Raw genomic sequence first — 25,533 nt, 5'->3', positions numbered from 1 at the left:
AATCTAAAAACCAGGTTTGTGGCTCAAGTCACTCAGCTACAGCCCGGTCTCACCCTGCTTTTACTAGCACAGCCCCTGCCTGCCTTCCCTTTCTCTTTCTTTTTCTCCCAACCCGATAGGCTGTGCCAGAGCCTCAGCTGGTTTAAATCGAACTTGATGTGGCCAGAGCCAGCTGGTGTAAATCAGTGTAAATCACCAGACGCCAGGGCTGATTTCCATGGGTGGATGATTTGCCCCAGTTCATTTCCTTTGTCTCCTCCATGGAGAGCTCTCCTGCCTCCTGGGTGACTTGGAGGTCCTCCAAGGCCTCTTTGGGAGGGCAAACGAAATTTCTCAGAGCAAAGCCTTGAGTTTGTGTTTGCTGGTAAGCAGTGCTACATATGTGGGGTGATGCTGCAAGGTTACTGCTTGTTCAGGGAAAGCGCCCTAAGGGGATATTACGGGATATTATTTCAATGCTGCCTAACGCCTGGAAAAGACCCTGCTCTCGTCCATCAAGTGGCACTTCAGCAGTTTGGGTTCTGGGGGAAGGCTTGCTGGTCCCCTGATGGAAGGTGATAGCAGAGCCAAGCTCAAAGGCTGGGGAAGGGATGGAGGAAGGGGCAGCAGGCTGCAGTGGGAGAAGAGGGATTGGGAGCCTGGAGTGCTCTAAATGCTGTTTCAGTGACTCATGCGTGCATACAGGAGATACATGTGTGATGTGAGACTTGCAGAATTTGTTCCCAAATTCTTCTGTCACAAGCCTACCGAGCCCTGAGGCGCGTGGGCTTGCCCTGGCTGCGCGGGAGGCTCCCCGTCCTGCGGGTCCCTCTCGCCCATCTCCGTGAGGTTGCGGAGGGTCAGCCTGGGGTAACCTGCCCTCGGAAGGGATGCCAGAGTCTGACCCAAAAACCAAGCTGAGAGTAAAAGGAGGCTGCCTGTTCCCCTTTGAGATGGGGAACAACGTGGTACCTGAAGCACGGGGTGGTAAGTGTCCAGGTCCTGACCACGCAGGCCCCGCAGGCGTGATGGGCTGGACACCGCTTGGCTCTGCCCCGCAGGACTGGTGGTTGGGGTCAGCCCCAGCTCTCCCACCTTTGTGGTGTGCACAGACATCCCCTGCGCATGCGGGACAGAAGAAGTTTTTGTCCTCACCCCAGCACTGTCCTGCCCTGCTTCTCCTCGTGGGCAGACCTGGCCTCTCAGCTTGCCTGGCCCCGGGCAGGGCTTCCCTGCCCTCAGCAGACCCTGAAACCTCTCTGAATCCCTCCTAGCCTGCATTTGGCCTGGCCATCCCCCTTCCGAAGGACTTGAGCACCCCTGGCCACAGCACTGTGGTGCAGGAGAGAGCAAGCGGTGAGCTCTGAACACCCTCCTCCCCCTGCTCCCAGTGCTTTCCTCCCTGAGTTTGCTCAGCTGCACAAATATTTCAGTGCAAATCCCCATTTCAGAGATGCAAATCCAAAGCAGAGCCAGACCCCAGTGCTTTTTTGGTTTTTTTTTTCACCACTGTACCTTAATGCGCCACAAGCTGCAAGGGGGGACATCCCACACCTCCCTGCCGGGCCCCCGGGGCTGGGAGCGTCCGGCCGCTTACCTGCGAGAAAGCACAAACTTCCTGCGTTTCCCAGATAAACCGAGCCAGAGGGGATCTGGGAAGAGGCGGTTGGCGCTACTTGTTCGCACAGAGCTGGGAGCAGGTGGCGGGCGGCTGTTTCGTGTCCGTCGCAGCTTAGTAAAATGCGTCAGCGTAGCATTCAGCAGCTTTGCAGCTCAGCCCATCCCCTTGATATAACTAATTCTCTGGCTGAGCAAAGAGTTTTCACAGCTAAACACCTTCTTTGTTTTCCTTAATTTCTTTTTTTTTTTTGCAATAGTTGCTCTTTTTTTAATTTTTTTTTTTCAGTTTTGGAGGTTTGTTTGAGCAGGGCTGGGGCTGCTCGCATGACACTGAAAGCTGTGGGCAGCTGGGGCCCTGGTCACCCCAGGCTTTGCTAATGCACCCCGCTCCTGCCGGAGGGCTGATGCTTTTGGGGCTGGGCAGGACGGCGGTGCCAGCAGCTGGAGCTCAAGGCACTGAGCGGTGTTCCCAAGAAGATGCTGCACGAGACCACGTCTTGCTGTGCTTGCAGTTCCGAAATGAGCTGTAAGCCTCTGCGAAAGCCACATGTCGGTAACGGAAATTAAAGGCCCCTTGATTCTGACATGATAGAACAATTAAAGCCACATTTCTTGGCCTGGGTACCTAACTCAAAATGCAGATATAAGGCTTAGATCCCCAAGGGGATTCAGATTTCTAATCCCAATTTATGCCACTAAATTCCTGTTGATTTCCCCCAGGTAGGGCCCTAAATACCTTTGTGGGCTGAGATCCAAAGTGGAGGTGTCGTGGATTAAAAGGGGAGACCCAGCCTTGACAGTTTGGCCTCAACATTTCAGGGGGCGAAGGGTGCTTGCCCGCTCGCTCTCTGCATTCTCCCAAGGGGATGCAGTTCTTGCTGGGGCTCTGTGTCAGGGGTCTAGGTGTCCCCATCTCCTGTTTGCACTGGGTGGGATCTGCGACCAGACTGAACTGCAAAGAGAGGGTACTGGTCCAAATGTCAAATCCTAAAGCCGTGAGCCCATCACTGGAGAGAGTGGAACTGAGAAGCTGGGAGTGGGGGTCTGCTTGGGGTCCCAGATGCCCCAGAGCTGGCTAGTTCAGATCAATGGGGCTGGTTTGATTTGTTCTCATGCAAGGATACTGTGGTGATGAGCAGCTTTCATCTCCTTTCTGTTTTCCCTTCCTCCCCAGCATTATCAGTCAGAAATCCTCCAACGGGTGCTGCTCACCGGCTGCAACATCCCTGCACAGAGCTGGTACGTGAGCTGCTCCTTGCAATGGGGCTCTGGGAGCGACCATGGGGGAGCACAGCAGCGTCCAGGTCCCTGCCGGCTCCGGGCAAATCCCTGCTTGGAGAGGCCAGCTCTGGTGCAGAATAGCTAAACCTTTCCTCCTCAGGAACCCTAAAAGCTCTGGTCCAATGCTTGGATTGCTGCTTCGGGCTGTCTAACAGCTCCTGAAGATGCTGGGGAGGGGCTCTGCCACACCTGAAGGATGTGACTGTTGGCTCGGCGTTGTAAAACCCACACGAGTGCCTGTGGGGAGGAAGGTGAATGTCTCCCTGATGCATTTTTGTGATCTCTGGCATCACAAAGATGCTGAAGATTCGCCCAAGTGAATGCTCCCTTCGCTGGGAGTTAGGGAATCCCAGCTCTCAGCTGTGGCCCGTGCCCAAACCTCACAGCTGAGCTGACGGTGATCGCAAGCAAAGCCCCAGTGTGGGTCCTGTCTGCATCAAGATATTTCCTGAGCCCATCCAGCAACCACAAAACTATTCCAGCTGCTCCAAAGTACTGCAGCAGCCTGTAGTCCTGCGGGATGCACAGGACAACGCGTACCATAGCCCACAACTCCACAGGTCTGCAGAGCTTTGCACTGCCCCGTCCTCATGGGACTGCGCGCTCCTCCAAACTGCTCAGACCGCGGAAACGTTGTCTCCAACCCCTTTACAGGCAGCAACCCAACATCTTCAGCTCACGGCTGGGAATGAGGAGGAAAAGCATGTGGAGTAGAAGGGGTGCGTGTTGGGGGAGCCAGCCTTTGGGGAGGGCAGGGGCAGAAACACCATGTCTTTGCTCTGTGGTTGAACATGGGTTCAGCTGGGTGCTTGGTGTGCCCAAACTGGACATGAAAACGTTTCCGTAAGCCATCTCAAAACACCCCAAAGGCAGCTGGAAGCCATGCTGCCAGGCGACACAGGGGATAAGATGCAATCCACCTCTGCCCAGCGCCAGGACAGGAGCCGGTGACCCTGTGCCAGGGCTGCCCTGCAGCAGTTACAGCAGAGAGGCCTTCGGCTCTTGGACTTCCAAACGGTTCCCCAGATGACCATGAAATCCCGTTTCACTTCCCGCAGCACAGAAGCTGTCCCTTGCTTCCTTCTGTCCCAAAGAATTACTTTAACATCTCCTCCATCAGTCTCAGCAAATGACTGTTAGAGTCATTTCGGAGAGCGCCAGTTCTGCCGGCCAAACGCGCTCACTCCAAACTTCAGCTCCTGGCCTTTGCTGACTGTGCATCCCGAAGGAGGGGATGCTCTGGAGCAGCCCTTTCCTTGCACATGGATGGGCTTCTCCCTGTGGGATGAGCGGCAGGGGCTGCACTAGGTGCAACGTCTCTAGCTTGCAGAACTCCCTGACTGTGAGGGATCAATGCTGTAATTTAATTTGGTCTGGACTCTAGTCGGAGTCTTTGTCTTAGAGCAGCCTACTTTAATATAAAAGCAAACTTAAGGTAGAGATTCCCTCCCAGGTTATTCACTTCAGCAGTGGGATTGCTTCTCCTGTGCTCTGCTGCACCCCCGGCAGCCTTCCTTCCACGGTCTAGCCACTGAACAGAGCAGGGCACTCTGTTATGACTAAGCTGGCTCTTCTCCCCCGCACGGAGCAGCAACCCAGCTAATGTGCAGGATGCAGATGTAATGTGCAAATTAGTGCTCTTCATTTTGGGGCCGGCTGTGGGACAGGGATGCCTCTGGCTGGGTGGCCCCAGCCATCTCTCCACCACTGGTACGGGGAGGCACATAATTTGCAAGCCTTCGCCCTCGATGAGCAGGGACCGAGCTGCTCAAGCCATGCACATTGTCTGATCTGCAAAATGGTCCCCAGGCTTTAAACAGTCCCCTTCTCAGCCTGTGGATGGGGATCCTGAGGGCCTGGGTCTGTTCCCAGAAGGCCTGTGCAGAGCCTTGGTGCAAAGCAAGCCTCTTGCATGGTGTTGCCTTTAACCATGCAGCTGTGTGACTTTGTTGTCTGTCCTCGGTCACCTCTTCAGCTGGCCCAGGGCAGTCGGCCTCGGAGCAGCAGCCCCCACAACGTGCCCTGGGAAAAGGAGCTGGCAGGGATTTGTCCCATCAGCTGAGATCCAGCCTCATCACCTCCGGGGGCAGCCTCGGAGCTGGTCTGTGACCACTCTGCTCTATGTGTAAAGGCACCTGCTCAGGTACCAGAGCATCTTCTGACCTCCACAGCAGTCTCAGGAGCCCTTTGAGCAGCACACATGTGCAGGGAGCACTGGGGCCAGCCCTGCCCCACAACAAGCACAGCCACTGCAGCAGAGAGCTGCCCCAGCCCTGTCTGGGCAGGAAATTATGGTCAGTTATTTTCACTTCTTCTTTCTTTTTTGGTGGCCTGCAGCCCCTAACACTTCCCTGGGACCCTATTGAAAGCCCTGGCAAAAGATACACAAAATCTTTTCTGCAGGACAGCCCCAGGACTCCCTGGGACCTGCAGCCCTGCCCGCCCCGTGCTGCACACCACGTCCTTGGGCACCTGCTCATCTCTGGCTGCAAAGGAGCCTCGCAAGACAGCGTGTTACAAAGACATCCTCAGGCAGCAGCCAGGCTGCTCCGCGCCTGAACCGGGGACTTGTTGCATGGTGCTGGGGGAAGAGATGGCTGAAACCCACCACTGCACCAGGCCCGGCACCCCCTGCAAAGGGGAGCCAGGTCCGCAGCCCTGTGGGCATCTCCAGCGAGGATAACTGCCATTAACCTCTCCCTTGGCTCTCCCTTGGTACAAGGAGGTGCAAACGAGCCCACAGTAGCCTTCTTTCTTGCAGCTGAACAAGATTGATTGAAAAACAAATTGGCGCAAATAAAGCATGTAATTAGATTAAAGCCTCTTGCCTGGAGCTGATGGAAAGCGGTGGCTGGCGGCTCACAGGATCCCACAGCCCCCTTCCCACCTCTGCAGCACGGCTTGGGGAGCGGGGGGCGCCTGGCACCAGCCCCTCCGGTGGGACCACAGCACCCCACAGGATGCGGCTGGGGCTGCCCGGCACCTCTGGGGAGCTGCCCTTGCCATGGCCGGTCATGCTCAGCCGCCCCGCTTCGAGCGGAGGCCCGACGCCGCGTCCCGGCAGCTGGGTCTGGCCGTGGCCCGGATGCCACCGGAGCACACGTGTAGTCCTGCCCATTTGCTCTGGCCCAGCCCTGGGACCCCTGGATGCTGTGTTCAGAGGGGAAACCACCCCCAGGGACCACCCGAGCCCCACTGCGGGTTGGGGTGAGTTTCTTCCCTGCTTCTTTAGCTGCCAGTTTTGGGATGGGAGGAAATGGGCCTGAGCACTTTTTGGTGTTTCAGGGCATGGGTGCTCGTAGCAACTGTGGTCTCATCAGCATCCCGATTTTCCACAGATATAAAGGGAGCAAGCAGGCAGGCTGCAGCCACCGGTGATACAGTGGGGACAGTCCAGCGGTGCCAGACACCAAAGCACTGGAAAAGACTGCCTAAACATGGGAGCTTTACGGCGCATCCACCCTTGCCTTCGCACCCTCCTTGCCCTTCTCCCAGCGGTAGCCGGGGCCGGCAGCACATTTCCTGCTCCCTCCCTGCAGGACCGAACCCAGCGCTGAGCCCCAGGAGACGTGGGGCACATGGGGTGCCAGCCCTGACAGCACTTCATCCCCACCCGGCGCTTCCCCGTGGCAAACGTGTCCCCAGACTCCGACTGCTGATGAACTCCAGGGTTGCCTCTCCCAGCGCCCCTGGGGACGCAGCCCTGCCGAGAGCAGCAGTCGACATGATTAAATACGTTAATAGGAAACCATCTGTCTTCGGAAGCGTTGGCCACCCTATAAATTCCCGGCCTGACAGCAGCTCCCCAGCCGAGCGGGCGCTGTGTGGGACGCCAGGGCAGGACGTAACAAGAGCCGGGGCAAATCAGACTTTCCGCTCCAGGGGAAACATGGCAATGGAGAGCCCGTGCTGGGGACAAGCGCTTTGTTTTGCCAAGGGGAATCAGCATCTGGAAACGTCCCAGGAAGGGGAGAGAATCAGTTAATTTCACTTCAAAATCTTCATTATTTTTTTTAGGTAGGTTTGACAGTGATGCTGGGCTGGCAAGTCCAAGCTCATGGCTTGGCTGTGCTACCCAGGGCGTGTGGGCATCCGGGTCCCCCGGTGTCAGAAGGACTGTCCCCGAGGTGCCAGTGTCCCAGAGCTGGGGACGGGGGGATGGAGGGGTACGGGGATGAAGGGTTGTGGGGATGAAGGGATGTGGGGTCGGAGGAAGGCAGGGGTGGAGGGATGAAGGGATATGGGGACGCAGGAAGCCCTGCGATGGGATTATAAGAGCGTGATGCAGTTGTGCGTGAAGCTTATCTGCATTTCAGCAGAAGTTTTGTGGTGGTTTGTGTTGTTGTTTGGCTTTTTTTGTGTTGTGGTTTTTTTTTCACAGACTGTCTGAAATATTTTGAAGTGACCAGAAGTTTCCTCACTGGAAGCCCCTCACCCCTATTGTGCTCACAGCCATTCACTGTGGATCACCATGAGAAACCTCTTTTCAGGAGGGAGCTGGATGCTGCGGCCGATCAATCAGTCAATCAATCACGCAGTCAATCCATCACCTTGCTTACAGCCTGAGACAAGTGAGAGAATGCCCATACACAGCTGAATTAATTACTCATTTGGATGGGTACAAAGCTGGAGACCCCCAGACTGGGCCCAGATTTACACCAGGGTGCCTGAAATGAGAATTTCACCTCCTGCTTGTACCACAGGCAGCTGTGCAGGCCTTTATTCCCAGCCCGTGGGATGGTCCCGTCTCTCTGCAGCCCTCGCCCTCACTGTTAACACTTCCTCGCAGCAAACAGCTGTGATATTTCTCTCTATGAGTGCGAAGTTCCCCCTGGCCATGCCCCATCCCTGGCTCTGGGGGCATCCTCACCAAGAAAGAGCGGGCACAGGCTGTGCCTGCAGCCTGGCAGCTCCTCCCCAGCCTGGCCAGCAGCCGGCAGCCCTTCGGGCAGGGGGTGAGCACTGCCGAGCCCACGCCCGGCTCCGGCCAGTCCCTTGTGCTGCTGATCCCCTCCAGATGTGTGAACAATAACACGAGTGCTCGCACACACTCCTTCTCATTGAATATCAGTGCCGGCAGATGACCGGGACAAATCACTACCTCAAATCTGAAAAAACCCTACGGCTAGCTGGTACTCTGCTCGCAATTCTGCAGAGTTAAGACTCTGTGATTCCCTTTGTTGGTCTTGAAACAAATCTAGTTTGAAATCAGACACCTCCTCAGGCTTTTCCCTTTCAATACATATCAGCTGGCAAAAGCTAAACTCCCACTTATGTCTTTCAATAGTCTCTTTTGCATTAAATTTGCAAGGTGCTACATAAGTTGGGGTTTTGGTGTATTTTTTTTCAGTTTGCCTCTGCTAAAGGAGATCTGCCCAAGGACCAGCCTCCCACAGGAGCCTGCGCTCCCTCCACTCGATGGAGAGCATCCCTCGTTCCTCCAGGCAGGGTGCCTGTGGCAGTGCAGAGCCCTGGGGAGCACAGGGGCTGCCCGGAGGCTGGAGGAGGTTGGGTGGCTGTGCCGTGCCCAGCAGCTGGGGCTCGCAGCCCAGCTGAGCAGAGACCAGGATCTGCTGGGGTGATGGTGCTTGGGGCTGCCCGTCTGGGATTTGGGAGGGTTGCAATGGTCAATGCACATCGGCAGGGTTGGTCTGGGGCCACCTCTCCAGCCCAACCATCACCCCATGGAGGGCCAAGGCCATGGGAGGCAGGGGGAGATGGAGTGTCAAGGGAGGACATCTCCCCAAGCCCTCTGACACAGCCTCCGAGTCTACAACGGCAAGGGACCATGGGCAAACGCCACCATTCGAACAAAACAACCATGGTACAACCCCATTGCAGAGCTGCCCCTTCCCTCCCTGCTTGCTCAGTGCTCTGGGAAGGAGGGAAGATGAGGACTTCAGCATGGTGTGGGACTTGCTTCCTGAAGCCCTCTGAGAGCACAGCCAAGAGCCGCGTTCACATGCCAGCGCCCAAGCACAGGGTGATGACCCAGCTCCTCTCTGGCCAAGCCGCCGGCACCCGTTGAATTTGCACCTGAGGGTACAGCACTGCAGAGAGCTTTGCCCCTGGGGATGGAGCTCCATCCCCACCTGGTCCAGCAGCTTAGATAAACACGTGGGAAGGGGCCGGGGAGCAGCGGTTTGGCCCCGCGTGCCGTCCCGACCAGAGGTGCTGCGCAATGCCAGTGGCCCGTCCCCACGCTGACATTTTCCGAGCCAGCCTCGCACCCCTCACAGATGTTGTGGAGGCAGCTGGTGGCTCACATGGTTTTGACTCCTTGTTTCCAGTTGCTGCAGCTCATTAAAAGGAGCTACAGTACATTTAATCATTTCCTAATGTCACTCTTCCCTTGAAGCTGTTGCTGCAGTGATGATCACAGCGTTTATGCGCCCATGAGCAAGGGGACAGTGGTCCACAGCCAGTGGAGAGATGTGGAGTGGGTGGAGATGTGGAGCCACGTTCCCACAGGGATGCATGGATACAGGCTGGCCAGGAGGCTCTAACGAAGGAGGTGGTTCCCAGCTGCCCCAGCCATGAAATTCAAGCACAACCCCCTACCCATGGTGGGAGCAAGTGATTTAACTCATCTTTGAACAGTGCCTGGTGAAGTTTTGCTGGGGCGATGCGAGTGCTGGAGGCAGCAGATCTGAAGGACCCCTTTTCTTCCATGTCTGTCTACGAGGATGGCTGTGAGCCCGTGGCCACCCTCTGAAATTTGCATTTTTGCCCTTCTGCTGTGGGAGGGACTAGCCCCCTTCCTGCTGCACATCCCCTGGGATTACCCCAGGGTGGCCTTGCACCACCCGGTTCCACCTAGGCATGGGCAAGCAAAAACTGAAGCCTTCAACCTTCAGACAAAAGAAAAACAACATGTTTTTATGGTGGGACAACCTGCAAATGATGCTGAGACAGGAGCACCAACTCATCAAAGGGGACATTTTTCCCCGTTCCTGGATCTTTGTGGAGGTTTTTGGCTAAAATTTGGAAACTTCACCCCAAAGACCAATCCTGTAAGTAGTGAAAAGCCAGCTGCAGCCTGGGAAGGATGCACAGCCTCCAGCTGTGCCACTGGATGGGATGGGAAGAAATCGGGGGGGTTCCTGAAGCTGGGACAGGGACGCAGGGTAGCAGAGGGGCCGGGGAGCACCACGGAGTCGCAGGGGGAGGTGTGCGTGTGCAGGACCACGCGTGGTGCGCAGGGAAGGAGCGGGTGCGTGGGGGCGGTGGCTTGTCCCGAGCGCTCCCGACGATGCGTGGCTTGGTGGTGGGGGCTCTGCCCCGCAGCAGCGCCAGGGGCTGCCCGGCCTTGCAAGACAGACGGAGAGCTCTCCCCACCCCCCGGGGAACGAATGTTTTCAAGTGAATGTTTTCTACTATTTCCTACAAAGTTTCTATTTTCCCGGACTGAAGCCATAACCTTTGCATGTGTTTTTTCCAAGTGAGACACAGAAGCAGGAACAGTCTTAAAGGCTCAGACAGCCCATTGGGCTGTTTTTTTTTTTTTTTTTTTCTGAGTTTTTTTGTTTTTCCTTGAGACTATTCCAGATTGTTCCAGAGCAGAGACCTGACTGCCCATCTCCCTTCTCCAAGCTGCTTCTGGAAGGTATTAATCATCCTCACATACCACGGCATGCATCCACCTCTGTGCTGGGTTGCCTGCATGCTCTGGGAAAGCTGCAACCTGCAGCCAAGCTGCTTCGGGTCTGTGCACATCTGAGGGAGCCTCAGGGATTGCTAAGAGTGGGGATTTTTTTTTCCCTTTCCTGCACTTACATCCAGCCACTTCCTCACCAGCCAGGAACAAAAGGGTCCAGTCAACACCTTGAGCCCAAATGACTTTTGGAAAGTCCAGATCTGGTTTTGAAACTGTGGAGGCCGATTTCCAGGGGAAAACCATGCAAAGCTGCATCCATCCAATCACCTGTTTTTATTTAAGCCCACTAGCTGAAATCATCCACCTAAGATAATAGTTTCCAAGCCAAACTGGATTAGCTTCAGATAAGACAACGACTGACTGGCAGGTTTGTAAACCTTTTCCTCCCACTGTTATTATTTTTTTTTTTGCCCTTTTACTGTGGCCCCTTCTGCATCTCTGAAGAGGACCAGAAAAGGACAGGGTGGTAGGAAAAGCTTTCCTCGCCTGGCCACGAAAATGAGAAGCACCCGCTCCTCATCCTCCAATCTCCCGGCATGGGAGAGCATGAATGCATTTAACCTAAACAATTCAGTTTTGGACTGTTTCCCCGCATTGATTCGGACCTCTGAGAGCTAAGTGGAGCCAGGCAGGACCCCCCATGCCAAAGCTGACATTGTTCCACCCCTTGTATCAGGGCCATCTTTGGCCCATGCTCTTTTGAAATTTGCCCTTCGTCGACTCCGAGCGGTGGTGATGCTAACTCGGCTCTTGGCGAGGAAGGCACTTTCTGCCCTGCGTAGCTATGAGCAAAGAAAATAAAGCGGCGTCTCTCCAAGAACTCGCTGCACCCAAAGTCTCCCACTAATTTCTTTCTCCATCTCTATAACCCTTTTGTTCCCATGCCATGGGAGCCTTGGCATGCAGACACACCGATTTTAGGGTTTGCCAAGAAAACACCACGAATTTCAGCAGGATGCTTCAGGGTGTTGGTGGAATATGAGTGATGCCGAGACCTGGGACCGCCTGATGCTCCCTGCTGAGAGGAAGGAGTGAAATATGGAGGGTTCAAGCTCCCTGGACAAAACGGTGCTTAAAAAGTCCAATAAAAATCACTGCGAGAAGAGTTATGATGGGATGCTGGGCCCATCACATTGCTCAGCTTGGCTCAGCCTCTGCTGGGCTTTCACGAGGAGGTGGTGCGAGCGGCTCCTGGTCCCCGGTCACCCCTCTGGGCAGGAGCGGGGAGATCCAGCCCTCCAGCGACATGGGGATTCAAGAGACGCTGTCGAGTCATTTCTCATGACTCGCACGCTGTCAGGACACCTGGCTCGCTCCCAGCCCATGGATAACCCTTTCCCAGCCTGCGGGATGCTTCCCACCACAATGATGGGGCAAAGCTGTTGTTTACTCACTCAGAAATGCATCCAGTGCCCTGCAACCTGACCTCGTGCAGGGGAGGGGATGGGATAAGCCTTGCCTTTAGGAAAGGGCTGGGGCAGCTGCACTGGGTGGGATGTGCCCTGGCCCCTGGCAGGAAGGAGCCTGAGGAAAGGAGACTCCACCAAGGACCACAGACACTCAAGGGTGACTCAGAAAAGCCAGCATCCCCCCATCATCCTTCATGACCCCCGGTGGGTCAGTAGAGCATGCCAGGGCAGGTAGGTGCAGGGTGGGATGAATGTTTATGTGGGAAGGCTCCCACCAGGCAAAGAGTCCCTGGCAGGGACAGGCAGCCTGTCTGGTGCTGGGGCTGGATGGAAAGGACAGGACTCCCCAGGCTCCCAGCTTCTCTGTTACACCAACCCACAGCACCCTGCGAAGCTCATCCACACACGACGAGGTTCTGGCTGGGAGGTGCCCAGTGCCAGTGCCAGGGCTGCTTCTCCCACGGGCACCGATGGTGTGAGGAGACCCCAGCACTGTAGCTTCACGCAGGGCTTCATCTCAGAAAACAAATTCCTTGCAGAAAGGGCTGTGAGAAGCCATCTCTGCATCTCCTTGGCTGCCAAACATCCACATTCATTGGCAGAGCCTGTGATAAAATCGGTAGCATTGAGGTATGAGAGGTCTATTCTGCCACCCCTGCCACAGGCTGGGAACAGAGCGGGTTTGGGAGGTTATGGGGGGAGGAACAGACAGATCCTGGTGTGGAGCATAAAATCTCAGTGTTCCCAGGCCAAAAGACAGAACATTTAGTCTGCAAGTCCCAGCTAACTAGCAGGGGCCTGTGAGAAATCTGGTATTTCATCTGTTGAGCTTTTGTATTCAAGCAATGCGCGGGTTTATTATTGCGTGGTGGAGGGTGAAAGCGCTGCCCTGCAGGGCTGCAAGGGCCGAGTAGGGCTCAACTCCCGGCTTGACATGTTCAGTTTGTAAATGGTGATGCCAAGTGCCGAAGGCCCCATCCCCAAAGATCGGTCAGTAAATCTTCAGGTGATGACGCTCAGTTTAACGTGATGACACTGTGGAGCAGAGCTCACCCCAGCAGGATCCAGATAAACCCTTTGGACCCTGCTCTGCTACCACCCACCTTCTGCTGCAGAGAGGAGCGGTTGGGATTGAGCCCCTCCTGCAGTGCACACTCTGCAGGGCAGCGGATGTATTTTTCTGGAGGTCCCACTGATCCTTAAACTACTAGCTGATATGCTCTATCTGCCTATAAATCTTCCACATATCAGCAGCACAGTCCCTGTGGATGGGAAAAAAACACCCTCAATTAAGCATCTAGAAGTCTCAGCAAGACCCTGGGCTTCCTTTACAGCAAGGGGTGAAACAGGGAGTTGCAGACATAAATTTACCTCCCACAGATTGAGATGGGGAGAGGGAAGCCTGCTCTACCCCATGCATCCAGCATGTTTAGCTGGCACTGCCCGGGATGCACCTACAGCATCGCGTGGAACTGCGGTGTTGGGATTAATGAAAGAGGTGCAGAGGCTGCAGGAGCTGCCAGCTCTCACGGGGCTTGGAAGAAGACCTGAGGAGTGCCTGCCGGCCAGGGACATCCCCACACTGAGTCTTCTTGCAGCCAGGACAATATGGGAGGTTGAACGGGAGCTTTGGGGAGGAGCTTTCTGTGGCTGAAAGAAGCTGGTGAGATGCACTATGGCATGTAATTAAGCTCCTGAGGAGCTGGGGAAGAAGATTTCTCCTGATGGAAGCAGGTTACAGAGGCTGGAGTTGTCAGGAAACATTGGTGTAAGGAAGAGAAGACCTACCCCTGTTTGGCTTCAGGTTAGGTAGGACAGCCTCTATTCCTTATAGCTCAGTACTTCATTGAGATGGACTCACCAAACCCCACATCTCATGTCGGGGCCTAATTAATATGGCAAAGCAGCAAAAGGGCTGATCACCAGAACCTGAGCTGGAAGCATGCGGGCTGGGGCAGGTTTTTGGTGTGCCTTCGTGCTCCTCTCAGTCTTGCAGGTCAGTGGGGATGCTTTAAGAAGCACACACAAAGCAATAGGCACAAATCCGAGGCTGCAAGGCATTTCTTGCTCACACCAGTGTAAGAAAAGACACTGAAACAGAGAGTGGCTGCTGCTGTGCTTAGAGGTGGCAGAACTTGTCCTTCAAATTAGTCCTACAGAAAACCGTGGGCTTCGCCCTCCCATGACACTGGGGGCTGAAGATGTTGTCCCTTTGCTCCCTGGGTTTCCCATCCTGGGAAGAGCTCCTAAGCATACAGCAACCGCCACAGCCTGTGTGAAAAGCCCTGCCACGGGGCGAGCCTGGGCTCCGAGTTCAATTCAAGGTGACGCCCATCACTTTTAGTATAAAATCCTTAATTTATGAACTCTCCTACACTGGTGAGACAAAAGTAAACAGCCTTTACAGCCCATGTCCTTCACAGCCACGGTGCTCTTCAAATACCCTGGGAATCTGCAGGCAGCGGGACAGAATAAGGCACCATTTCCCAGGGCCCTCCGGCTCCTGCCGTCGTTCCCTGCTCAGACCTGTCTGACCCCAAGGGAGCTGGGGACAGGGCAGTCCCTTGGTGACATGGTGGGGGCAGGTGTCAATCCCTCTGGGGGTGTAAATCAGGAGGGGAGGAGGGGGACTGTTGGTGCAGTTGTGGCAGTGGGGATGGGGCGTACGAAGAGGCGCGCTGAGCCCCGCGTCGGCATTGCAGGGGTTGTATTTGGCGCAAGGGCAAGGGGAGGGGAAACGGGAGGACACATGCAGCATGATGTGCCAAAGCTTCCTCGGGATGATCCTCTGTATTACAGCTTGTGTAAATATGGTGATCCAAGTCCATCAGGGCCGCACCGCTGTCCCCAGGCTGCAGCTGCTACTGCAGGACCTGCTGCGGCAGGACCTCCCTCTCCACACTAAGATACTTCCCCCAGCTTTTAGAGTCACTGGCCTTGAGACACCTCTGAGCACGACCGTCCCCAGCAGTGCCACTGACCACAGCTGCGTCCCACCCCAAGGACCCGCACAGCCGGACGTGAGACACATTGCTGCTAACGTACACAGATCACATCAGCACCTGAGATTGCTCAGCCCCAGAAATACGTGGATCTAGGCAAAAAAAAGGAAGGAACTGCTCATACGCAGCAGTAAGCAACGCTTAGGCTTTTGTTCTCTTTCAGGGGAATTTTGGCTCTCTGGTCCTCCTCCACCAGAAAAACTCATCTGGACTGTTCTCTCACCCTTAGGGCTCTTTTACTCAACTTTAATAATCAGCCGGTAGCGGTCCCGAGTCCTTACCTCTTTTCCATCAAGCATTGGTAACCCCTGTGTGTTTATAGATTTAACCACCTCTGGGAAAATCTTTCTGCATCTTCCCTACACCCCCACGTGCTCCTGGAAACACCCGTCTCTCAGGACGCTGCACGCTGGTTTCAAATAGTCAGACATTTTGGGCATAAAAGGAAGCCGTTTGTCACACAAACAACACAATTTATGTATTAACTTAACGCAATTTCACACCAGGCAGATGATTGCTCAGAAGGCATTTACCATCAAGACGCTATAAAAGAAGAGACAGCGTACCTGCAGGTTCCTCTGTGCTGCTGGCGGCCGTGGTGGGGGGAGCGGCAGGGATCTCTGTGCGGGACAGCCAGAAGCAGGCAGGAAAGGAGAGGAGATAAAAGAAGGAGGCATTATTCCCGATCCCAAAGAGCCTGATCCCTGCACACACCATCTTTGCCCTTCCCATGCCCTTCTCACCCCAGCAAGGGGTGTTTCCCAACCACGTGCTCCAGCAAGGAGCCTTGCAAGAGCCCCAGGAACCAGCACACCAGGACCATACCCTCTGGGGAACTGGGCCTCCCGAGAGGGTGTGGGAAAGGGGTTTTTAAACCAAAAATTTTGGCTTGTGGCTAAAAATAAAAGAAGATACAGCCAGCCAGGTAACTGATACGGTGCCACAGCCAGCGATTGCTATGGTGCCCAGACACAGCCCGCCGCAATTGCTAGGTCCCGGTTTGTGCCCCAGGGTGAGGGGTGCTCTTGCAGGGGCTCGGAGGGTGCATCAGCCAGGCAGGGCGGTGTGGCTGCCTGCTGTGCCGTGCCCAGCCCCAGCAGGCAATGGGAGCGTCGCTGCCTCTCCCCGACCCCGGGCTTTCCCTTCCAGCTGCCGTTTCCATGCACGTCTGAGGCAGTGCTACCACTCCTCTTGTGGGAGATAGGCTGCAGGTAAAGCACTGCAGCTACCTGCTGGGATGCAAGCGTTATCTCATGCATTTAAAGGAAACACAAACATATCTGGTGCCAGTGCAATGATCCCTGGTTTTGATTTGGGGCTGGCTTTACATAGCTGAAACCACATAATGTTCTGGATCTTCATACCCAAGCCTGACTGTGTTTGTTGATGTTAAAAGGATGGACTGCAGATGGAGCGCATTATATGGCCCCAACTTTGGCAAGGCGCTCTCTTTTCCCCAGCGCACATACGCAGCTCTCATGACTGCCATCATTTGCACATTTAGGGCACAGTGCTGCAGTTTCTGTGCATCGCTGGGAATCCTGGAGGGCGAACACCCTACCAGTCCATTTTGAAAGTGGAATTTAGGCACAAGCCAGGGTTCAGCATCTGCCTCCTTCTGCTTTTGCTTTCGGGAACCTGCCTGGCTGCGGAGGCAGGGAGCGCTTGGGTCTGTCTGCATTGCAGTGGCGGCAGCTCGTAAGGGTGCAGCCCCAATTAGCATTAGATGACTTTTTGAGTCATTCACCTTCATGCAATTAAACACAGACACAAGCCCATGTGGAACACGTGGTGCATAATCAGGCTGTATGTGAACAGCCAGCAAAGCTGTCCCGAAACTGGCGGCTGGATGGGTGCTCGTGCCTGCCTGCGTGGGCTGCTATGCAGACGGACCCCACTGGTGTCTTGTTTATTCCCCATGAGGTGGTTCTTGCATGGCTATAACTTTTGGGGACTTAAGCCGTGGTAGATCACAGAGTAACTGTGCTCTCGCAGATAACGTGGACAGCCCCTTGCTAGGTGCAGCGTAGCTGTGCCCTCCCAGTGGCAGATGGAAAAGCGGTGCAGGTAGCGATGGGGAGCAAGTGCCCTCCACTATGCATGGATGAAGTATGTGTGAAATACTTCCCCCCCCATGTAGGATAGGCTGACTGACATTTTTCAAGGATGAAAATGTGCTGGTTTAGGTTTTTTTAGGATGAGAGAATTGTGAGTTGCTCACATCCTCATTTTAATTGCTTTAGCATTGTACATGCAGACCAAACTCCCAACAACTGCCTAGCGGCTTGGTAGCCAGAACAGAGCATTGCTTGAGAAATGTTTCGACCAAAATTTTTGGCCCTTTGGAAAGGAAGTTTTGCAGAGACACACAAGTAAGGGGCTCTCCAGAGTGCCGGGATGGTGGCTGGGCTGCAAGGCCAGGGCAGGGCAGCCCTGCCAGGCTCATGCCAGTGGGCAGCCTTGAGCACGCTGGTTCGGCAGCTGGCGTGAGCACAGCCCGGCTCCAAACGCCTGGTTGGATCATGTTGAAATTCTGTGTCTGTTTTTATTTAGTGAAATGAATCCCAAGGGAGGTGATGCAAGGAACAATTTACTCTCTGATTTACCATGGCCCTGGGGAATGATTAATGATAAACCTTTGCACATACTTGCTGCAGAGCATACCGGAGCCATGACTGCAGCATCTTGGGGAAACAAGCATTTGGTTTGAGCTCTTGCGACATGGGGAAGAATGAATCTCAAGTGACCAAAAACCACCCTGGAATGTATGTTTTCTTCAGCAGGAGAAGGTGGAGAAAGGCTATCTGCCCTCTAATTTGGCAATGGCCATCCTGAGAGGCAGATGCTGCCAGGGGACAGCGTGGGAGCAGACTGTGGGTTCCCACCAAAGACTTGATTCTTTCAACCTTCACTTTGCTTTTCCCATTGGGCCTTTTTACCCCTTTTACCAGCAGGGAGTCGACATCGAGGGGGGCAGGCCCTCCTTCCCAGCCCGTCCCAGGCACCATAATCTTGATGCTTCGTTTCGTGGGGGCAGGTGGAGATGTCTCTCGCAAGGTGTGTGAGCCACTCAGTGATCCAACAACAGCAAAACCAACAGGCAGCAGAGACAAGCACTGGGCTAAAGCACACCTTGCCCGGGCAGCGAGCGCTCGACATGGACTGAGTGGGGACGTGGATGTTTGCAGAACAAAAGCTGCAGCAGAGAGGCTTTGGGGGCTGTACCTGGTGCTTGCTGGTGTTGTTTCGAGGGCAGAGAGTGAGAGCAGCCTTGGGAAGGCAAACTAAAAAGCAAACCCAAGGAAGCAAATGGTAAAACAGCCCATGTTTCTGGGTGGGTTGTGTGAGTGCGAGAGCCCCTTTAGCAATCCAGGTGCTACCGGCTGCGTTACTGTGACGGCAACTCCATCAAACCAGCAGCTCCTCTGATTTGAGCTCTGTGCCTGTGCAGCACAGCTGGATTTTGGAGGGAAAAACCTGGTTGTAGTGATCTGCTGTAGCATCCAGACCCAATGTGGTACCCCAAAGCAAATGTGCTCCCAGGGCACCTTTGCTCTGTGAAGCAAAGTAAAACTTCTGGCAAACTGGGCTGTAGGTGCACTCACAGAACCCACCCAACAAGGCAGATGAGCTACTTGGAAACTAGGGGTGAATCCTGGACAATATGCCCTACTGCGGGCGGTGCGGCTGGCAGGGGTACCGAGGCAGCTCCGTCCCCCGAGCCCTGCCCGTCGGCACGCATGCAATGGCGTTAGTAGCTGCCCAGCCTGAGCAGTGGCTCCTGTGGGTTTACAAAGGTTAATATCTCTAATCTACAGACATTGAAAGAGCAATCCACCTACTTATGCAGGGGGCAATGGGAGACCGGCTTTGCTGGTAGCCTTTGGCGCATCGATTGCACGTGATGCCGGTGACGCCGTCTTTACAGGGACATTGGCCCGTGGTTTGGTTACAGGTTTGGCCGGCGGCGCCCACGGGATGGCAATCGCACTCTGTGGGGGGAACACACAAGAGGAGGGTCAGGCGCACAGCAGAGCGGGTGCAGGCGGTGTTGCGGCGTCGGCGGGGAGCGGGGTGAGTGCTGTGGGCTGCCGGCAACCCTCGTGGCACGGCTCCACCTTCTCCGTGGCTGGTGCTGGACCTCCGGCCAACGTCCCGTCCAGCCAGTGACCCCACGGACCTGAAACAGAGGTGGCATTTGGCAGAAGGGTTGTGCATGGCCATTGCTTGGGCGCAGAGGGGATAGCACCGGAGAGGGGATGGCCCAGCCACAGCCGGTGCCGCTGCAGGGACGGATCCAGCCAGGGTGTCTTGGCCAGAGCAATGAGAGCTTTACAGATCCGGAGAGGCAGCATCGGGTGTCCCCTGCTCAAGGATATCCACCCACGGACACTGCAACTGCCTCATCCCATGGGTGCTGTGATCAAGAGTTTGCAGGACTTGAAGAGGAGGGGAGCAGGCAAGGCAGCTCCGCCGGAGGGCTCCGGGAGCCGCAGCACCCGCTGCCCCCACCCCCGCCGGCTTCAAACTCCCTTGGGCTCCCTGCGGCGGTGGCGGGGCTGTAAAGAAGAGGTACAAAATCAAGGAGCATTTCATCACCCCTTCAGCACACGAGTTCTGAGGCAGGAAGCAACTGCTTTCGGAGATGTTGGGAATTCACTTCACGTGCGCTACAAAAGAAAAAACAACCCACCCTCCATTCAGTGCTTTCGCTCAAGCCCTTCCCCGCTGAGCAGCATCCCTGGCAGCTGGCACTGCGGGCGCAGGAAGGAAATGCCCTTGTGGGATGCAGGCAGGCTGGAGGACCTGCTGTTCCTGGCCAGATGGATGGAGGCTTGACGGCAGAGCTGGGCAGATGTGAAGGGTTTGGCAGGGGATGTAAATACTGCACTTGAAATCATTCACCATCTCATTTCCCACAGTGGGACCTACCGGCGCAGCTGTTTGTTAAAGAAAAAAAAAAAAAAAAAGGCAAAAAAAAAAAAAAAAAAAAGCACTGGGGCTTGTTATCATCACAGTTCCAAAAGGATTACGGCCTTGCACATTTGTTAACAGCCCTGATTTCTAAGAGCTGCAAGCGCCGTGCCAGACTGTGGTCTGCCCCTGCTGAGTGGTGGCAGGGAAAGGCAGGAAAGCTTTCCTTTTCTTCTGCAGCATCCTCGGGAAGGAGCCAGCCAAAATCATCCCCAGGGAGCGCTGATCCTGCCCTCCTGCCCCTCAGGGGAGCTGCCTGCTAGAAAGAGGTTTGGGGGAAAACCTTTCCCTCTGCCCAAAATCTGGAGGGGACTGGTCTGTGGGTCAGGACCAGTGCGAGTGTCTCCACAGGCTCCAGTGGCTGGGTTTGGCTTTCAAACACCCCAAATCCCCCAAAACTGAGCGTATCACTCCCATGAGGGTTTGTGCTGGACCCTACAATGCCTCTTGGTTTGTCTTGCACCCCCCTGGCTCTGAGACATCCTAAACCTGCCTCAGTTGGGGGTGGGAGATCACATCCCATATTCATCTGTGATAGGCATCAAAGTTTTGGGGTTCGGCTGGAGCTTCCCTCCAACCTGCCCAGCACCGTCCTTCTCCTGCTCCCTGCACCAGCAGCCCCAGTTTGACCTTCAAAGGGCAGCAGCTCCCGGACTGGTGCCCCTCCCAGCAGGGTTTGGATGGTGCCTGGAGCCCCCCTCCACTGGGATGTCCCCTTCTCCCTGCACGGGGCATCCCATCCCCATGCAGCCCACCCCAGAGCACCAGCAAACTGCTGCCGTCCCCCAGCTCTGCCAGTGCTGGAAGAGGCTGAGCCTTGCCAAAACCATGATTTTTCACATGGGAGAGAAAAAAACCCTAACAACAAAGCTTTTGCTTCTTTTCTCCTCCCCTACCACTTCTGATTTGGGGTTTTTGATTAAAAGCCCTACTCTCGCTCCCTGCCTTGAGCTGCCTCTGGGAACCAGCCACTTGCAAACCTGCCCGTAGGAGAAAACTTGCTTTTTCTATCAAACCCGGTTTTGACTGGAAAAGTTTTAACATTGAATCAGTGAGGCTGGTGATGAGCGCAGAGAGCAGAGCGACGTTTAGGTGGGAAAGCGTGCACGCTGCAGCCCCAAGGGATGGCTTCAATCTTGCTGGGAGAAAGGAAGTAAAAAGACATTAAGCAAGAGCCTGAAGAAGGAACAGGACAGAAAAGAGTTAAAGAAGAGCAGAGAGGCAGGAGTTAATACAAAAATAAGCAAATCAGGGAAGGGTTACACAAGGAGAGGCAAAGGGCAGGAGGATGGGGAGGAACATGCTTCATGTTTCAGACGTCCCCTTTGGGGCTGCGCCTGCTGGTTTCAGGCATCGCCTGCAAACCCCCATCCTGTGAGTAATCCTCCCCCATGTGAACGGATTGCACTGATTTCAGTGGGACCGCTTGGACGAGAGAGGGAAGAAAAAAAAAAGGGGGAAAAAAGGAAAAAAAATGTTCGTGGTGAGTAAGATTTACAGAATCAGGCTCTTGGAGGATGGGCTGCAGAGCACAGAGTGCTTCTTTGGACACCACATAAATAAATAGCGATGCTGCTGCTTCCTTCCCTCATGAGGTAATGCCTCGGCACAGCTTGTCCAAAGCTGCCGTGGTTATTTTTACAGCCGTATCTGTCTGAGGCTGCCTACTCTCTCCCCAAGGCGGGCTCCTGCGAGGACTCTGCAGTACGGGTGTTAGCCGTGTCCCCGTGGGGACATGCGATGTGCCCAAGGTTACAGAGGAGCTGGGAATCCTGAGCCCTTGGTCCAGGACCTCACCAGGAGAAACCCCTAGCTGATCACTGACAGCTCCCTCTGACACGCCGTGGGGTAAATCCTCTCTGGGTGTCGGGATGTGCTTTCTGCCACCGGTTCCCATTGCAGCAGAGGACGCTGCGAGTGCAGGACGGCTGCCTTGGGCAGCAGCACACCAGCTCCTTGAATGCCTGACCCTGTTTTGACTTTTCTACCTTCCAGAAAACTCTCCGAATCAGCAGCAACTCAACCCTCCTGGTGCGGGGAGGCAGGAGGTGGTTGAAGCAGTGTCTGCAGATGTACACTTGCGGTCCCTGTCCCGGAGGAACTGAACCAGTGCCAGCAATTAGGAGCAATTAAAGGCAATTTGCAGTTCCCTGGCCAGTGCAAACACTTGCAGCCAGCAATTACAGGCTCTTCTCCTTCCCCAGCCATGGAGTAGCTGGGCTGCTGATGGTTAATGCTGATTTTTCTAGTACTGTTCAAATTCCTTTGGGTTGTAAGCCCGAACTGAGGAGAGACTGCACTAGAGTCGCAAAGGGGGTGTGATTGATGCAAACACCCCTTTAGCATCCTCGCCTCCTTTCTGATAGGCACCCTTTGATCTGTTAAACGTGTTCATGCCTGGACTTCCCTGGGTGCAAGTGTTTGTCCGTCACTCATCACGATGCATAATATCAGCCATCCTCTGCACTGAGCAGAGGGGAGGCCATGAGGCACCAGAGCTGAGGACACCTCCCTGATTGGGAAAGGAGTGTCCTGGGCCATCGCTGGAAATGATTTATCCTCTGTATCCTCCTGCCTTGCTTAAAAGAATCACTCCATAGAGGAGGACGCAATGGTGCAGTGGGTGAGTCGGGAGAGGGACAAACAGGAGTGACGTTGGTGCAAGGAAACGGCGGGTCTTTAGTCTGTTAGTTCACACAGCATCGGGGGGAAGGAAAATAACTGTCATGATCTAGTTTTTTCAGAATGCCCTTAAGAAAAATCTTCAGTGAGTGTCTGTGGCAGAAATGACCAGGAATTACTAGTGAAAAATGAAGTTATTTTGTGCTTAAAAATCTGGCTGTGGAGGAGAAAACAAGAAGTGGGAGTATATGGTGAGGTTTTAATGGGGAATGAGGGTGGCAGTCAGGGTGCCTCTGCCCATGAAAGCTGATTTTTCTTTTCTAATAACCACGACCTGGAAAGCAGGGAGCTAACAGCATTTCTAGCTGACCATCTTCTGCTTGGCTTGTCTGGACGTGAGGAGACCACGTCGGTCTTCTGCGAGACCTGCCCACACTGGCTGAAAGGGTGAGGGGACGGCCGACAAAAACCGGCGCGCAGGAGGAGGCATAATTGGAAGGAGGCTCATGAACAGGATGGCTCATACACGCTGAAGGGTCCCAATTAACTGCAGCCACTCCAGGAAAAGATCTAGGAGTCAATGAAACATCTGGCTGATTGCAACGGAGCTCAGAAGAGCAACAAGATAGTAGGTTGTGTTATGAAAGGGGTAGAGAGTAACACTGAATATAATATCATGGGACTATAGAAATCAATAGTACGTCCTCAGCTGGGAGACTGGAGTGAAAGGCATGGAAAGGCACCCATCTGAGGGCGACGGAAAAGATTAGAAATGCCTTGCCAAGAGACGGTGGAGGGATGCCAAGTAATGCACAGTGCCGAGAAGGTCAGACAGGTGCTGCTCTTCACTGGTCCTTAAAATACAGGAACAAAGGGACATTCAGTGCATTTAAAAGGCAACCTTTTTCAATGATAAAAGGAAATGCTTCTTTGCACTGCACGTAATTAACTCGTAGAACTCATGCTACGAGACACCATGGCAAAGGCCCAACAGGATTAGATAGGCCTATGAATGAGAACATCTGTAGTTACATTAGCTGGGATTAATATATATACGGATATAAGCACTCCAAGCCAGCTACTAACTGCCTGCAGTTCGGAAGAGATTTCCCCTGGGGGGGCATGCTATTGCAAAACTGTCTGTCGCAGAGTTTTATATCTCTGTCTGAAGCTTCCAAGACAAGCCACTATTATATGTATGAATCTGCTGAGGCAGATCATCGCCCGCTCGAGCCCAGGCAATGGTGCGTTTCTATGTTTCAGCTGAGATTTGGCCGGTTTAGGACTGAAAAAAATACCTGAAGGTAAATCTCAGGACTGTGCATGAAGGGATGCAAAATGCCCTGGAATAGTGGTTGAACTCGCCGGGATGTCTCTGACCCACCGAAGGCTGACAAATACCATGACAAAAATGCAAATATTTTTCCACCCCTGAATTTTCGTCGGAGGTATTCCCAGCTGCTAATCTTCTCCCACACACGTTTGTTGAAAGGTAAACAGAGGGATAAATCTCCAGGCTTAACTCTCTTCAGCTGTGACCTTTTTTGAGCAGGTACCTGAAAGACCTGCATTTTTGGAGAATTAGCATCCTCCTGTCTTCAGGGAAGCTGTTTCCTTGGGAGTTTTTCAGAACGATGAAAAATCCATTTGACTGAACAACAGAAAAAGGCTCAATTTCACGGGGTGTCCAGATTTCCTCTTGTCACTCTGTATCTGCAATGATAACATAAGTCACAGGGCTCCTAGATTTAAAAGCCCAAAGTGTGAGCGCTTTACCTTATGCCGCCCACTAAGCAGTAAAACAGCAATGCATTCAGCTGGAAAAACCACCTTAATTTGCCATAGTCATTGATGAAGTTTTCTGCATGGAGAAAGAACCTTCTTCAGGAAATCACGCTCAGTTTTAAGTATGAATTTAAGTCCCATGTAGCCAATGTGCCTTAGGTACACATTTATATTTAACCATGCTTTTAAATGCTTTTCCAGAATCATGGCCAAAATTGCCTCCCTTTGGTTGCTTTCCTTCTTTCCTCCAAAGACTCCAACTGGAGTAAAAAATGTGGCTACGGAAGCTTTGTGCTGGAAAAAAATGCACTAAAATCAAGCTGCTTCTGTGGATGTTTTGATTTTGACAATATTTTGAACGGCAAAATGTCAAAACAACTCAACTTAAATTTGCCTGTTCCTTCAACAGCGCAGCCCATGTCATCCTGATGCAGTAAACACATTTCACTTGGTCTTATGTTTTAGCATTTAGAGGCATAGTTCAGATATCATTACTTAAGCAAGCTTTATGTAGTTGTAGGGTTATTTTTTGTGTGCTCCGCTATCTTTAGTAACTTGGTACTTTAAATCCTGGTTCCAGTGAACACGTCTGCCCAGGGAAAGCAAGGTGTGAGAAACCCCTGGGGTGGGTCCTGCTGTCCCCCAACAGCTGGAATCTGTCTCAAGGGTGACCCCAGCCTTGAGGTCGTCCCAAAGACCTGACCTGGGCAGGCTTTTTTAGCAGGTTTGCTTTGGCTCCTGTGTTTGGAGACACAATTCGAGACAAGCGGTGCTCCTTCCTTTGGACACCTACCCTGGTTATTGGTCCAGGGGCAAGGACAGTTAGGGTCTGACACCTGCGCACCTGAGCGAGGCAGAGAGGTTTATGCTGGTTCTGAGGACAGATCCTGCGGGGATGGGTGAGACCATATTTAACAGTAGAGCATTTCACCATGGGCAGCACATCCTGCAAATCCCACAGATTTATGTCACGGGGAAGAGAAACTGTGGTATTTAATGTGTACCTGCCCAGCCTGGCCCCAGCTAGTTTGCTAACCAGAAGCAAAGGTTGCAATGTCTCTGTGTTAACTCTGAATACTAATAATGGCTTTAAATATTAACTATTAACTGCTTTGCAATGAGATTGTGAGCTTGCCTGTGATATTGCAAACTGGGTTTAGTTCTCCAAAGGATCATGTTCACATACAATGTCCCTCAGCACATT

The 25,533-nt window shown here is 53.8% G+C and overlaps 1 protein-coding gene across 1 annotated transcript in view; it reads right to left on the bottom strand.

Moving 5' to 3' along the window:
* Nucleotides 1-25,533, bottom strand: part of NTN1 (netrin 1) — a 103,957-nt gene that overhangs the window by 13,360 nt on the left and 65,064 nt on the right. Inside the window, exons 3-4 of the mRNA XM_075111263.1 lie at nucleotides 18,791-18,940; nucleotides 15,515-15,568 (exon numbers count right to left, since the gene is read on the bottom strand). Coding sequence (XP_074967364.1) covers nucleotides 15,515-15,568; nucleotides 18,791-18,940 — 204 coding nt within the window. The remainder of the gene's footprint in view (nucleotides 1-15,514; nucleotides 15,569-18,790; nucleotides 18,941-25,533) is intronic.

The sequence above is a fragment of the Phalacrocorax aristotelis genome, chromosome 16 (genome assembly GCF_949628215.1).
Source record: "Phalacrocorax aristotelis chromosome 16, bGulAri2.1, whole genome shotgun sequence".
NCBI classification, from domain to species: domain Eukaryota; kingdom Metazoa; phylum Chordata; class Aves; order Suliformes; family Phalacrocoracidae; genus Phalacrocorax; species Phalacrocorax aristotelis.
This window is presented reverse-complemented; position numbering and strand designations above follow the sequence as displayed.